General features: G+C 41.8%; 1 protein-coding gene across 8 annotated transcripts in view; it reads right to left on the bottom strand.

Annotated features, from left to right (window-relative positions):
* Cdkal1 (CDK5 regulatory subunit associated protein 1 like 1) overlaps positions 1–15,061 on the bottom strand; it is a 551,843-nt gene that overhangs the window by 535,975 nt on the left and 807 nt on the right. For 3 of the 8 annotated variants that reach the window (XM_048799852.1, XM_048799849.1, XM_048799854.1), the window contains exons 2-4: positions 14,846–14,889; positions 6,671–6,837; positions 4,928–5,040 (exon numbers count right to left, since the gene is read on the bottom strand). In XM_048799852.1, coding sequence (XP_048655809.1) covers positions 4,928–5,040; positions 6,671–6,837 — 280 coding nt within the window. In that variant the 5' untranslated portion in view covers positions 14,846–14,889. Of the gene's footprint in view, positions 1–4,927; positions 5,041–6,670; positions 6,843–14,845; positions 14,890–15,061 lie in introns of all 8 variants that reach the window. The other 5 variants (XM_015494064.2, XM_048799850.1, XM_048799851.1 and 2 more) reach the window with 3 other exon arrangements.

Genomic DNA, 15,061 nt, shown 5'->3' with positions numbered 1-15,061 from the left:
AAAAAAAAAAAAAAAAAGAGGGAAAAAAAGAATCTCATGAAAAGGGAAGGGAGACCACTGAGGTATAGAAAACAGGAATCAGGGGGAAGGAAGGGTCAGGTACAAGGGTAAAGAGGAAACCAAATTATACTCCGGGCAGGTGAGAATGTACCACGAGGAAGCCTGTTACGCACGATTATAATTCCCAATAAAAACTTTATTTTTTAATAATGCTAAGATTCAACTACATCTATAAGCTGACTATTTCAGACACTCTGCACATGATCAGAGTATAATTTATTTCTTCTATAATACCAGATGGATCTCAGAATCTTATAAGGCATCATCTTTGACCTCCAAAAGAAATTCTGCAAATGTACCCTAGCTTATTTTTGTTTGTTTTATTCATTTATTCTTTTATGTGGTGCCAAGGATTGAACCTAGTGCCTCACGCATGCTAGGCAAGCACTCTACCACTGAGCCATGACCTCAGCCCCCCCTTTTTTTTAGTATACTATTCAACACAAAACTAAATAGCTCATTATCAACACTCGTTACTATTACATATGGTATAATATGAAATCAAAACCCAAAATGTCAGGATATTTTTAAATAACTTTTTTTAAGACAACAAAGTTGGGCCTTTATCCTCAAGAGCATGATACATAAAACTTTCAAGATACAGGAGTATTTTTCAGACTGTATGACATGATTCAATATAATCATGGTGAAGATAAAGGAAAAGAAGTTTAAAGAGCAAGTTAACAGCCCTGTACTAAGATAAGCCAATGGTTTTATTCCCACTGATTTCCACAAAAGGTTCAAGAAGAATTAAAAAAAAAAAAAATTCAAGGTTTTTCCATGTATTTTTCCACTGGTGATGACTTTGTATTTTTATTAAGGAGGTGGGGATGGACCAGGCAGCTCTCAGCTGACACTACCTTTCACTAAAAAACTCACTTCCAACTCCTAACTCGGCAATGAGAGTAATATGAGCATGCTCCTGTGGTGCAAATACAATAGTATCTACCCCCATTTCCCCTCCCAGGACTGAAAGCCTTCTAATAAAGGGTCACATGTAAGGCTCTCAGGAAGGACAAAATCTCAAAAATGTTGGGCAGCAAAAATTACTCTGATAAAAGCTGTTACTATTGACAGATTTCCGTCTTTTGCACAAAGACAAGGTGGCTAACACAAGAAGTGAGGCTGTATAGGCAGACACACCTGTGTCCAGTGTCAGCTCAAGCATGTGCTAGCTGGGTGAAGTGGCACAGTCCACCATCTTCTCCAATCTCCATCTCACTCTAAAACTGAGGTACCTCATGCCAGTTATGTCAGCCGATTCCTGCAATACACAGTAATGCCCAACACACGCTGCCTTACAACCAAATCAATGTCCCTCCTAGGAATGTATACAAAAATCCTGCCCCACTGAGAACTGCTCTGCCCAAGATAAGCATAACATGCCTTAAGCTTCTCAATTAGTTGCATTTTAGAAGCTGGAGTCTACTGCTTTCTCACTTTCCACAAAATTAACTTATCACTGTATTTTATCATAAAGGTAAACTCAACATATTAGTGTGAGACTGGGCGTGGTGGCACACACCTATAATCCCAGCAGCTCAGGAGGCTGAGGCAGGAGTATCCCGAGTTCAAAGCCAGCCTCAACAACAGCAAAGCACTATGCAACTCGGCGAGACCCTATCTCTAAAATACAAAATAGGGCTGGGGATGTGACTCAGTGGTCGAGTGCCCCCAGTACTTAAAAAAAAAAAAGTACGGGAGAGTACTCAAAAAAAATGATTAGTCTGAAATGTCAAGGTTGCCAGCTCTTAAAGAATACTGACATAAGGAGGCAAAATCTGTCACTTTTTAAAAACTACCTACACTCCTACTTTATGTGCAACAAGCATGATTTCTCTAAACACAAAAGGATTGCTCTAACATCCTTCAAATTCTGATGACTAGTGTGGTTCTTGGATGTTTTTCTTGTGCAGACTTTTCCATACAGATATCCCACTGACCTCAGTTAAAAAAATTTAATGGTACCTCAAGTTAAATGGTCCGAACTAAAGAACATGCTATATTAAACCACTCAATTTTAGTAACTTCTATACCCAATAAACTAGTATTTACTTGTTTATGAAGAGAAATTTTCCTTAATTCAAAAACACAAGATGCTACATTCTCACTTGACATCATTGCAAAGTATTCAGAAGATACAGGTCATAAAAATGCCTTTAAAACAGTAGGTCCTGCTACCATACTGTACAATGGAAAAATAATTATGAGCCCGAGATTTACTAAAATAATTTCTAGATTTGACATGGAATCTGAGGCTTTTCCTTTGCCAAAAACCAAATAAACTTGTCTACTAGAATCCACGGCTAGTTCATTTCACATCTCTACACCTCCTAGACCTGTGACATGTGACAGGTTCAGAGAACATTTACTGAATGAATGAACTATATACAACTTGTACAAAAAAACTATCAAGAATTTTAACAGCCAGCAATTTAAAATGATTGTTTTCTGGAATGAAGGGATTCCAAAATGAACAATTCTGACTTAGCTAAGCTTGTCCACAAATATTTCATATGCATTGCACACGTTATTCTCTTGTTTATGAGGTAGGGCCTCAGTGTCCTTGAGATGGACTTTTTCCCCCCCACTAACCAAATACGAGTACTATCATTCACAGCAGGTAACTAAAAACTACACCTAACACAGCTGTATCTACCACAGCCATATCCAAATGAGAGTGATCCCTGAAGTAGTCACCTTGGAAGACTGAGCCTTTATTTCACTACTGGGTTAGGGACTGGTGACAAATTCTTTAAAGTAATGTTGTTCAACACATCACATACCTCACTCACCAGATCTGGCCTCTGACCTGACTACTGTTAACACTAAATATACTCTCAAAATATGAAATTTGCCACCAATGACCACACCAAAAATAATTTGCCAGTATCTCCAAAGGAAAAATTCAAAAGCAATAACCAAAGCATTACAGGGAAAACAGTGGCACCCACAAAAGTGGTTTACTTGAAGAATACATTCCTGGAATGTGTGCATTCAGAGCATACTTCTTAAAAAAGCAATACTATCTGCAGGGGAAGTTTTACTACTTCTCATGATTCTAATTTTATCATGTTTCCATGCATCCACAATATCCTGAGTTTTAGGGACTAATATCATTTCTCCTCTAAGTTTCATTCTTTGAGATGAGAGGTAAGCAAGCACTGTTTTCTAATACTTAATCCAAAAGATATGAACCAGCTTTTTCTTCAAAACCAAAAAGTTCGAAAATAACAGCCAACTTCCCTGAGCCTTTATGAAGTTTTACTATGAATTATTCTCAACTCACAGTAAAAGCAACTTCAAGTAACTACCCACACAACTGTTCTTTGCAAAATAGTGCAAAGATCTGTAACTGGTAATTGAGAGCTAATTTTGATTTAATTTTCTGTGTATTCTTTTCAATAATCTCTGTATACGTTATAAATAGGTACAAAATGTAGATTATGCATATCAATTACACATTTGCTATTTTAGGTCCACATTTTATTAACAAAGACAAATTATTAATTTCTATAAACTCTTACTACTCCATAATAATGAAACCAACACAGACATAGGTAATCCAGAACTCATTTATCTAAATAGCAGATCTACAGAGAGCTGTGGTGGAGCTCAATGCCTAGAATGAGCAAGTTCGAGTTCAATTCTAAGTTCCACCACAAAAAAAAAAAAAATAAGATTTCATTCCAAGTTCCTAACAGAAGCGATCTGGTTTGTATTTCCTAGGCCTCGAGCACCTGGACCAGTGGAGGAAGCAGTCCTGCAGTCTGTTACACATCAGCCACCTCAGAAGGAAAGACGGACTGTGAGCATCTGCAGCAGGCACAGTCAACAGTATGATTATCACAAACAATGCAGATAATGCAAGTATGTAAGAGTAACATACTCATCAGCAAAAAAGAAAATTTTATATTCAAACAACTTTTTAAATATTCCCAAATAAAAAATCAAAATTATGTGTGCAAAGCAAAGATTAACATTCTTAAACATATGAGGACTGTTCTTTTATACAGAAGACAGCCATCATCAGACCAAACAAATGGACTAAATTTAAATCAAAATATATTAAGTCAACATGTGATATCTTTTTAATGTATTAGGAAATTATCTTAAAGGCTATTTTCTTAATAATAAAACCATACCATTGGAATGTGTTAAGGCATGCCCAGAGTAAAAACTACTAATGAATACAATATTTTTTTTGTTTTTGTTTTTGGGGTTTTGTTGTTTTGTTTGACAGTAATGGGGATTGAACCCAGCCCCCAGCCAGGCACACTCTACCACTGACCTACATCCCCAGATCTTTTTATTTTGTCCTAATCACAAGGAATCAGACAAACTCGGAACACTCTACTAAATAATAGGTCAGTTACCTTAGAAGTGTCAAGGCAATGAAAGAAGAGGAAAAACAAAAATGGAGAAACTGTCACAGATTCAAAAGACCAAGGAGACATGACAATAATGTAAGGTGGGACCTGAACTAGACCCTGGAACAGAAAAAGTAGTTAAAGGAAAAACTGGTAAGACTCTAAAAGGCTGTGCAGTTTAGAGAAGAGTACTGCACGAGTGTTAATGTCCTAGTTTATTAATTACATAACAGTTATGTAAGGTGGCAACACTAAGAGAAGGTGGGTGAAGGGCACACGGGAGCTCTCTGCAGCTTGCTACTTCTCAAATTCTAAACTTACTTCAAAATAAATGTATATATTTTAAAGTAACTTTAAAGATCCTTAGTTTTCTAGGTATAGTAGCTATCATTATTTTGCCTTAAAATCATTACGTTATGCGAAAATACCTGTCGATTGCTGCAACCAGACTCTTTCAAACCTGTAACAGACTTTTAATACATTACAGAACACATTACCTGTAATTTTATAGCCATAAGCAGCTAGCTGTCCAGCCATATATTCTCCATCTGAATTATTATGTGAGCAACCCCATGTTCGTATCCAAATTTTCTGTATGCCTGGAATAGTGCTGTTTTAAAAAAATAAATAAGCAGTCTCATTAAGTGTTTTTAAAAAAAGGCAATGGATGATTTCAGAGCATATTACACAAAAAAGCAAACTACAATTAATTCACTGGCTGTTCATTAAATGCACCAATTAAAAACCTGTTACAAGACGACTAATCAAGATAAACCAACCACAAAAGTTCAAGAATCTCTACGTTAAAAAAAAAAAAAGTGTTTGAATTTTTTTTTAATATCTTTTAGATGTTGATGGACCTTTCATTTTATTCATGTATTTATATGTGGTGCTAAGAGTCGAACCCAGGGCCTCACGCATGCTAGGCGAGCACTCTACCACTGAGCCACAACCCCAGCCCCTCTGATCTGTATCCTTTTTTTAATCATTATTTTTTAGTTGTATGTGGACATACCTTCATTTTATTTTTGTGTGGTGCTGAGGATCAAACCTAGTGGCTCAAGCATGCTAGGCGAGTGCTCTACCTCTGAGCCACAACCCCAGCCCCCTGAATTGTGCTTTTAAATCCTACTACTGACCATACTACCATTAATTTAACTTCTAAAAAAAATACACACAATAACAGCACAGAAACTGAATCTAGCAGCAATAGCAAATGAAATAATATCTTTTCAGACTCCTACATATTAGCTGCAATCATTATCTATTTTAAAAATGAACAATTTAATCAAAATTAAAAACTGTCACCCTACACCATTATTAAAAGTATTCCATCTAGGTGTGCTGGCACACACCCATAATCCCCAGCGACTTGGAGGCTGAGGAGTACAGGTTCAAGGCCAGCCTGGACAATTTAAGAAAACCCTGTCTCAAAATTAAGAATAAAAAGGGACAGGGTAGAATGCAGCTCAGTGGTAGAATGCCCCAGGTTCAATCCCCCATAGTGCAGTTTTTAAAAAGTACTCCATCTATAAAAATAGAGTTTAAAATGTAATATTTTTAGAAAGGAAAAAAAGAACTTATGTTACTTTAATAATTTCAGGTAAAAAGAAACTACCTTAAGGATGTGTTCAGGACAAATATTATAAACTTCAGTCATAAAATAGAATTTATAAATTTAAAAATTGCTTAAAAGCTTAATGTTCCAGACAAAAATAATCAACTATATTAAAACTCTCTCAACAATACGCTGAACAATTATAGAGCTCCTTAAAATCTTACAATTTGGCAATCCTTCTTGGCAATGTTGCATTAGAATCTTACTGACCACGGTCCCACCGTAACAGTGGAAATGGTAATAACTCTTGTGCCCAATGCCTTAAGCTGGTCTGTAAGTATTCACTATCAAAGATCCAAAACACCTCATAAGAATCACAAATCTCAATAAAAATTTTAATTTACAAGTACCACAGAATTACATACCAATTGCAGTGAAAGAGGTTTCTATTGTTCTGGGCCCTGCCTTCCAAGAACATCCAACTGGACATCCTTTTCTTTAATCAATCACCTTGCCTTGCCAAATTCAAAGCCACTGAAATGGGGGGTGGGGGTGGGGGGACCCTCATGTTTCTACCAAAAGTCCAAAGAGCCCAAAAAAGAAACCCTATGCAGATCACACAGACTAGTCCTGCCAGCATCTTGCCAGAAATTAAGCTGCACACATTTCCAGGAAAGCTTACCTGTCACTTGGCGGGCCGTTCTCTTCCGAGAACATCTGGGTATTGCGCCTTCGCACTTTCGGAACAACCTGCCTTCTTGAAGAATGTCTGTCTTGTGGCTTTGAATCTTCCTGGGACACAATGTCTTCTATGTCATCCAGCAGGGTATCACAGGATGCAGAAGGCATCTTTTCTATCACAAAGTCATAAACAGCACAAGCTTATGAAATCTACTTAACACGACATCACCTATAAAAAATTTTTCAGCAAACTAATCAAGCCTGTTAAGTCAATTTCAAGTTTAGAGAAAATGCAGGGGATCAACACAAGGAGACGATCAGAAGTCACACTGATAATGGGACATTCCAAGATTCAACAGAACTATTTCCTCAAACAAAGCAACTCCATGGGGAAAAAAGTAAGGCAGGACATCTTCAAGATTAAAGGAAAGGAGCCAGGCATGGCGGTAAGTGCCCATAATCCCAGCAGCTCAGAAGGTGAGAAAGGAAGATTACAGAGCTCAAAGCCAGCCTCAACAAAATCGAGGGGCCAAGCAACTGAGCAAGACCGTCTCTAAATAAAACACAAAACAGAGCTGGGGATGTGGCTCAGTGGTCCAGTGCTTGGTACCACCTCCCCCACCCCCACAACAAAAAAAGATAAAAGGAGATTTAAAAGATTTAAAAGCTCAAGACCTCCACCAGCTTAGGAAGGTGACCATTGTTGACAATAACTACCATGGCCTCCAGGGTTGGAAAAACTCAGTGGCCTTCAGGCCAAGCCTCGGCAGCTTCATGTTGTGTCCCTGGGGGTTGCCAGTCCCTATGGCGACTGTGGCTAAGACAGGCACATGCAGGTGTCTACAGAAATTATGACTGCATGAAAGGCGATGAGGAAGGCCACTGTCTTTCAAGGTGAAGAATGATTTTTAAATATAAAAAATTTCTTTGAATTGAGTTCCATGGAAGTTTCTCACTGACCTGGGTCAGCTAAGAAATCATTCCTCTAATTTTTTAAAAAAAGGTCTAACAACTAATGCAACTCATGTTCTTATTTTATCCAACTATGATAAACTTTGGGAACTAATTAAAAAATCAGAACATGAGCTAGATATTAGATGAGGATATTATTATAAATCATTATTGTTCTTATGTTCAAAACTATTTTCTCTTTAGTTATAGTTGGGTACAATATCTTTATTTTACTTATTTTTATGCAGTGCTGAGGATCGAACCTAGGGTCTTGCACGTGCTAGGCGAGTGCTCTACCGCTGAGCCACAACCCCAGCCCTCAAACTATTTTTATTGATACATATTGAACACTTCAAGGTGAAATACCATGTTTATAATTTATTTTAAAACATCTCAGGAGGAGGCTGGGGTGGTGGCTCAGTGGTAGAGCACTTGCTTAGCACAGCAGAGGCACCAGGTTCAACCCTCAGAATCACGTAAAATTGTGTTGTATTGTGTCCATCTACAACTATATTTTTTATATATATATATATATCCACCTCAGATTTTCCTCAGGGTGGTTAAAACAAACAAACAGATTAGCCAGGGGTATTGGCATATGCCTGTAATCCCAGCAGGAGGCTGAGGAAGGAGGATCACAAGTTCAAAGCCAGCCCCAGAAGCTTAGTGAGACTCTAAGCAACTTGGTGAGGCCTTGTATCAAACAGAAAAAAGGGCTGAGGATGTGGCTCAAGTAGTTAAGTGCCCCTGGGTTCAATCCCTGGTACCAAAAAAATAAAAGATTAAAAACATTTACAACTCTTAAAACTAGAAAATAGGTAGGTTTCTTCTGTTAAATGTTATTGTACTTTTTATACCTTTATTTCATTTATTTATTCTTCTGTGGTGCTGAGGATGGAACCCAGGACCCTCCACATGCTAGGCAATCACTCTGCCACAAAACTACACCTGCAGCCCAACAACAGCTATTTGGTATTCATTATATCATGATACCCGATATAATGAATACCAAATTTTTCAGAATTAAAGAAGATGTGGACACAGCTTCCAGGTAGACACACATTCCTCACACAAAGCACAACTTTGGAATCATACATAAAAGAAAACATGAAAGGAGAAAGAAGGCTAAAGACCTCAGAACCCAGGAAAAGGTCAGCGAGTTCTTTGGGTTCCCTTTTGCCTCCTATATCCAAACTCGGGCCGAAGCAGCCAGCAGTCCAGGATGCCCACAGGTGCAGACAACGCAGGTCCAACAAGTCGGCCTCCCATCAGGAACGGGAAGCTTGGATAATCGCCGCTCTCCTCCCGCCTCAGCCCCACACACGCACTGTAGTCCCACCCGCAGGCAGTCATAGGGTCAAGTGGGGAGCCGACTTCCCCCCTACAAGATGCCCTGACATGCCCCACGAGAGTAGAGTCACAGAAGGCCAGGCAGGGACCCCGACTTCCGAACCAACCAACAATGAGGCCCACAGTTGTCAGTGTAGACCAGACTGAAATGCGAGTCTGGAGCCCTTCACAGGGTCAGCGCAGCAGACAGCCCAGGAGGCACACGGCAGCACTAGTCTCCCTCTATGGTGAGCAAGTGGAAGCAGAGGGGCTAATCTGCCCACAGAAGACAAGGGCTCCCAATCTGGATGCGTCCACGCCCACCCACCGCCTGCTGACCTGTTCTCAGCAGTGTCACTGGACCAGCATCCAGAACCTGTGTTCTCAGGTGCCTCAAGCCTTCCTGATGAAGGTCCCTTCTCTTCACACCAGATTCCCATCTTTCCATTCATATCACTCAACAGTGGCTTCCAGCCAGGCTCATTTTGTGCCCTTTGTAAAGTGTTCTTTACCACAAATTATGTGCTGCCCATCAGACAAACGAGTGTTTGAAACTCATCTAGTTTTATTGTTAGTAAGAAATAACCCAAATGTCCACCGTTAGGCCTGGATGTAATCGACATATATAATCCATGGTCAAAGTAGGACTGTCAATCCCAGCCCTCTCCTTCCCTAAAGCAAGAACAAAGCACAGGACCCAAACCCCACTCTGACAGTCACCTGTCTCCTTGGCCACAGTGATCGGCTCAGGCTTGGTCAGGACAAGCCCAGCCAACCAGAAAGGACTGCAAGGTCTTCTGAGCCACAGCTAATAGAAAAGATGGCTTCTCTACTCCTTCAAGTGACTAAATGGGAAGGATGTCAACTCTAGGATCCCAGGGGCCATCTTGCCTGTCACAAGGAGGAAGCCTCGAGAAGGAACAAAACCAAATAGGAGCAAGGGAGAGAAACAGCCGTACTGATGCCATTTAAGCACCTGGACCCAACCAGTGCTTGAACCCTGGTGCAGCCCACTTCTGCCCAACCACGTGAGCCACTAAATTCCCTGGGGCTTAAATTAGTTTGAGTTGGGCTTCCTGGTCTTGCAGACAAGAGCCCAGGTACAGCCCAGGTAAAGTGAAATGAACCAAGTTTCAGGCTTTTTTATTTAATATTTTTTAGTTGAAGACGGACACAATACCTTTATCTTAATGTGGGCTAAAGATCGAACCCAGTGCCTCATGCATGCTAGAGGAGTGCTCTTCTCCTGACCATAACCCCAGTCACCAGTTAGTCTTTACCAAGTTACTCTTGAAGTAACTCTGAGGGAAAAAAGTCTTCAGCAGAATTTGGGAAATTCTGCCTCCTTTTATATGCACTGTGTACTGATTAAGAACTGTGAAGAGCTGCAGTCAGGAAACTTCAAACTCATTATCTTAGGAATTTTCTAAGATTTCCTTTCTTACAGATCTCCTTAGATGGAAAGATGGCACTGAAACAGCAGGCCCGACTGGCGCAGCCCCTCCATCCCCTGCCCAGACGGTGGCCTCCTGCCTTTACTGGGACACAGTCTCTTCACCCCAGCACTCTCCCTTCCAACCGCTACTCCTGAAGGCAATCCTTCTACTCTCTAGGTCAGCCTGGACTCCAGCCGTGCTCCCTCTTCCCCATCACTGATGGCCTCCATGGAATCAAGATCTAGCGAGAGACACTGTTTCTACTACTTCTCTCATTTAAAAGACAATAAATCCCTCTCATGAAGCCACTCTTCCTCTCAGCTCACCTTTAAAGAGAAGCTCCCTGTATTTACTGTCTCCAATTTCCCCCTCCCATTCTCACCAGCCAGACTTTTACACCCACCACTCCACCAAAACAGCCCTCAGGAAACCCTCCAATGATACAGACCATGACCAACACTCAGCCGTCTGATGAGACGCCATTTGTGGCATCTGCAATGCCGACCACTCTCACCTCAAAGCACTCTTCTCCACGGCCCCAGGATGCCCTTTCCTCATTCTCCTCCTCCAGGGGCTTGCTGGCTCAGTCCCTCTCCCCACTGGGAAGCCCATGGCTCCCTGACAGGAGCTCTTCTCTGTTTACAGGCACTCCCTGGTGATCTCACCCCGTCCTGTGGCCTTGAAATACCAACTGTGTGCTTATATAACAGCCCGCTCTTCCGACTCAGATGTCTGACTGCCTGCTGGACATCCCTGCCTGAATGTCTATCAGCCATTTCAAAGTTCAACACTCAGCCAGAACTTTGACTCTCCCAGCTTCCCCTACCCCAAACGGCCCCAACCTCCTCATACCAATATGATTATCCGACTCCTTCCTTTCCCTCACCCCAAGTCCAATCCACCAGCAAAATCCTATTGGTGTTACCTTTAAGTATATTCAGAATCCACCTGTGATCAGAGCCCTGTCACAGTCGCTCCTGCCTGGAGGGCTCTTCCTCCACAGCCATTCACTCCAGCCCTTCAGGTACTTGCTCAAACGTCACCAGTGAGGCCTTTGCAAGCAACCCTTGCCAAATTCCCATCCCTCCCAATCCTTTCTTTAACCACATACTTCATCACCTGCTTACGTGCTTTTGCTGCCTCTTTGTTCTAGAATATTTACTCGTGGGGGTAAGGGCTTTTGCACACTTTGTTCACAGCTTTATCTCAGGAGCCTGCAACTATATCCAGCACCAGGTTCTAAATATTTTAGTGTAGACAACAGTTTTTTACAAGATATGGAGCTAGCTACCTCCCTCTTCCACCTCCCACTATTTCAAATTTTGGGGGAGGTCCTGGAGATTGAACCCAGGGGCGCTTCCCAAGCCTTTTAATTTAGGGACAGCGTCTTGCCAAGTTGCTAGGTGCCTCGTTAATCTGCTGAGGCTGGCTTTGAACACATAATCCTCCTGCCTCAGCCTCCCAAGTTGCTGGGAGGACAGGCGTGAGCCACCACGCCCGGCTTGGGTATTCTGAGTTAAGCCAAACTCCTCCGACTCCAAGGCCTTCACACGTGTCCTCCCTCCCCTGGACATTCAGCCCCCGGGTCCCTGCATGGCTTGCTGCCCGCTTCTCTATCGCTGATACCTCCTCGGCCTTCACTGGCTGCCTTCCTAAACACCTGCACCGCCCAGGCGTCCTCACACCCCCACCCCCGCTTGTTGCGCCATGCTTCTTCACGGCACTCACCAACACCTTCCACAGGCCTCGTGTCTCATTACAGCTCACGTTCCATAGACACAGGTGTCGCCTCTTTTCCACCACTCTCTCCAACACCTAAGGACGCTGAGCACACAGCAGCATGCAACAGTCATTACCTGACTACCAAGCTTGCTTAAATAGAGGGCAAAGTCATGCCTTTCAGAGTTTCTGAGAACTACTGAAGGACCACGAATAACCAAATGATAAATTAAAAGCAATACTTTTGCAAAAAGTACACAATGTTTACTTGTAAAAAGTACACAATGTTTACATCCATACACAACTGTGTACAGATCCACCGAAGGGAAACAGAATGGAAAGAGGAGTGGAAGGACTCTACTGCAGGAGACACGCCACGCCATTACAGACTTAGGGAAGCAGGGAGTATTGCTAAGCTCCTGACGTTCCAGAACTGGAGTCCAGAGTGGAGCTAAAATCAGAAGGCAGGCTTCCTCGAAATACCATGCTCTTCCCCTATGGCTTGGCCTCACCAGCAAGAACAATGCAAGAATCTAATGTATCACCAAGGGGCAACACGTGCCAGAAAATGGGAAAAGGCAAAACAGGCGATTCACTTAAATACAGACAGCGGGACACATGGGTGGACACCTGTAATTCCCCAAAACTTGGGAAGTTGAGGCAGGAGGATTGCAAGTTCCAAGCCGGCCTAGGCAACTTGGTAAGACCCCATCTCAAAATATAAGAGGGGCCAAGGATATAGCTCAGGAATAGGAAGTCTCAGACCAGGTTCCCAGATCACAAGAAAAAAAAAAAACAGCTAGTAAAAATGGGAAAGTATATACAACCGAACTAAATGCTGATTGTTTCAATACTTGATATTTTTCCTCCACTTCACAGATTACACTGACAAAAGGCCTTTACCTGAAAACATGTATAAAATGGGTTTCAAAGGGACTGCAGGGCAACTCAGCAATCCATTTGAAAGTTTGAAACTTGTGTATCTTTTGACCCAGCAATTCTATTTCCGAAATTCCCTCTAGCTGGGGACAAAGGAGATGACTATAATGTGACGTAGAGGTTCCTAAACCTGGCTGCATATCATGAACACATACACAATCTCTTTCATCACTATGAGTAAGTGGAAGTTTCTACCTCAAACAAACTGATAGAAGGAATTAAGCCCTCAAGAAAAATTTTAATAAGTAACAAAAATGAAAGTTTGGGTATAAAAGGAAAGGAAGACAACATTCAAATAAGGCAACAGAATCATACGAAATTTTTTTCTCAAAGGCAGAGGCAATCAAGTCTGATAAAGGGAATAAAGTCAGTCAGTGAAAAGGAGAAATACTGACAACAGACACTATCCTAGAACAGCGTTCACTTACCGAGAGAGTTATTACGGAGCCTTCAGAACATCACACACCCAGGCTCCGGTCTGACTCAGAATCTCCAAGACGAGAGGCACAAGAACTTAAAAGCCGCCCAGGTAAGGCTGGGGGTGGAGCTCAGCGGCCACCCAGGCTCAGCACACTGGAGGCCCGGGGATGAATTCCCAGCACGTGGAAAAAAAAAATCCCTCCCAGATGCTGCTCCTAATCATCCCACGTGGAAAAAAAAAAAAATCCCTCCCAGATGCTGCCCCTAATCATCCCTAACTGAGAACCACATCAAGGCAGGCACACTCCCATAATCCTAGCTGCTTAGGAGGCTGAGGCAGGGGGATCTTGAGTTCAAAGCCAGCCTCAGCAACTTAGAGAGGCTCTAAGCAACTCGGTAAAAAACTGTCTCTAACTATTTAAAATATAAAAATAGGCTGAGGACGTTTCTCAGTGGCTAAGCACCCCAGGTTCAATCCCTGGTACCAAAAAAAAAACCCCACACAGCTCTCCTTCAGCAATGGTAGAAGCCCTTTGAGTGTTCATTCTAGCCACCTGAGTAGCTTTTGAAAATTAGCAACAACTTGTGTTTAATCCCCAGCACCAATAAAAAAGACAAAAAGAAAATTACCAACAACTAAGCCCAAGACGTGTCCCGAGGTTCAGGGAGGGATTTTATGGAGTAGAGGAGAACACAAAGTGAACAGGCAGCACCTGGCCCCCTGCCCGATTTCAGGCAAATCCTTTCTAAGGATAAGCCCAGATCAGTGGTGCACACCTGCCATCCCATCGACAGAGGATGAAGCAGGAGGATCGCCAAACAACCCAAATTATAAACTACCCAAAATAAATTATAGGCGAAGGATCTGAGCAGACATTTCCCCCAAAAAAAAGATACACAAATGGCTGATAAACACATGAAAATATGGTAATCCTGTTAGCCACTAGGCAAATTAAAACCACAATGATCAACCACTTGGAATAAAATGAACAGATTAACAATATTGTCAACACTTGAGTAAGATCACCCAGAGAGAAAAACAGAGGTAGAAGGGGTACGGAAACAAACCTCAAGGAACTCCAAATTTCACTGTCAAGCAGAGCAAAATGAGCCTATAAGAGAAACCAAGCAGCAGCTACCAAAGAAGGTAAGCATGCCACAGATGGCAAAAGAAGAGAACGTGTGAAGGAGGTGAATATGGTCAACACTGTTGAATAAAAATGAAAGAGTAAAATAAATGAAAATGTCCCTGGACTTAGTGATATAGAAATCATTGTGTTTTCATGAAATGACGGTAAATTACTAAGAAATTGGGCTACCTTTCTGCACTGCTAATGTGCAATATGGCACTCAAACATAAAAGATTCAGAGTAAATCAGTACCTTAATTATTTGCAATTAGTCTCAAGTCCTCTTGAAAGATGAGTCTGGAAAATAAAAACTGATTAGAAAATGCAAGTCCTCAATACGCTCACAAAACCACTGTAAGGACTCTTCAAAACTACCTAAAAGGAATCACGCTGCCTAGGAAGGCTTTCTGTACAGCGGGGTTAATGAAGCTGCACGCCTGGCTTGCTGCTTACAGAGGCTGCCTGTGCA

This window comes from Marmota marmota, unplaced genomic scaffold, assembly GCF_001458135.2.
Source record: "Marmota marmota marmota unplaced genomic scaffold, marMar, whole genome shotgun sequence".
NCBI lineage: Eukaryota > Metazoa > Chordata > Mammalia > Rodentia > Sciuridae > Marmota > Marmota marmota.
The sequence above is the reverse complement of the archived record's forward strand: the minus strand, read 5'-3'. Positions and strand labels throughout refer to the sequence as shown.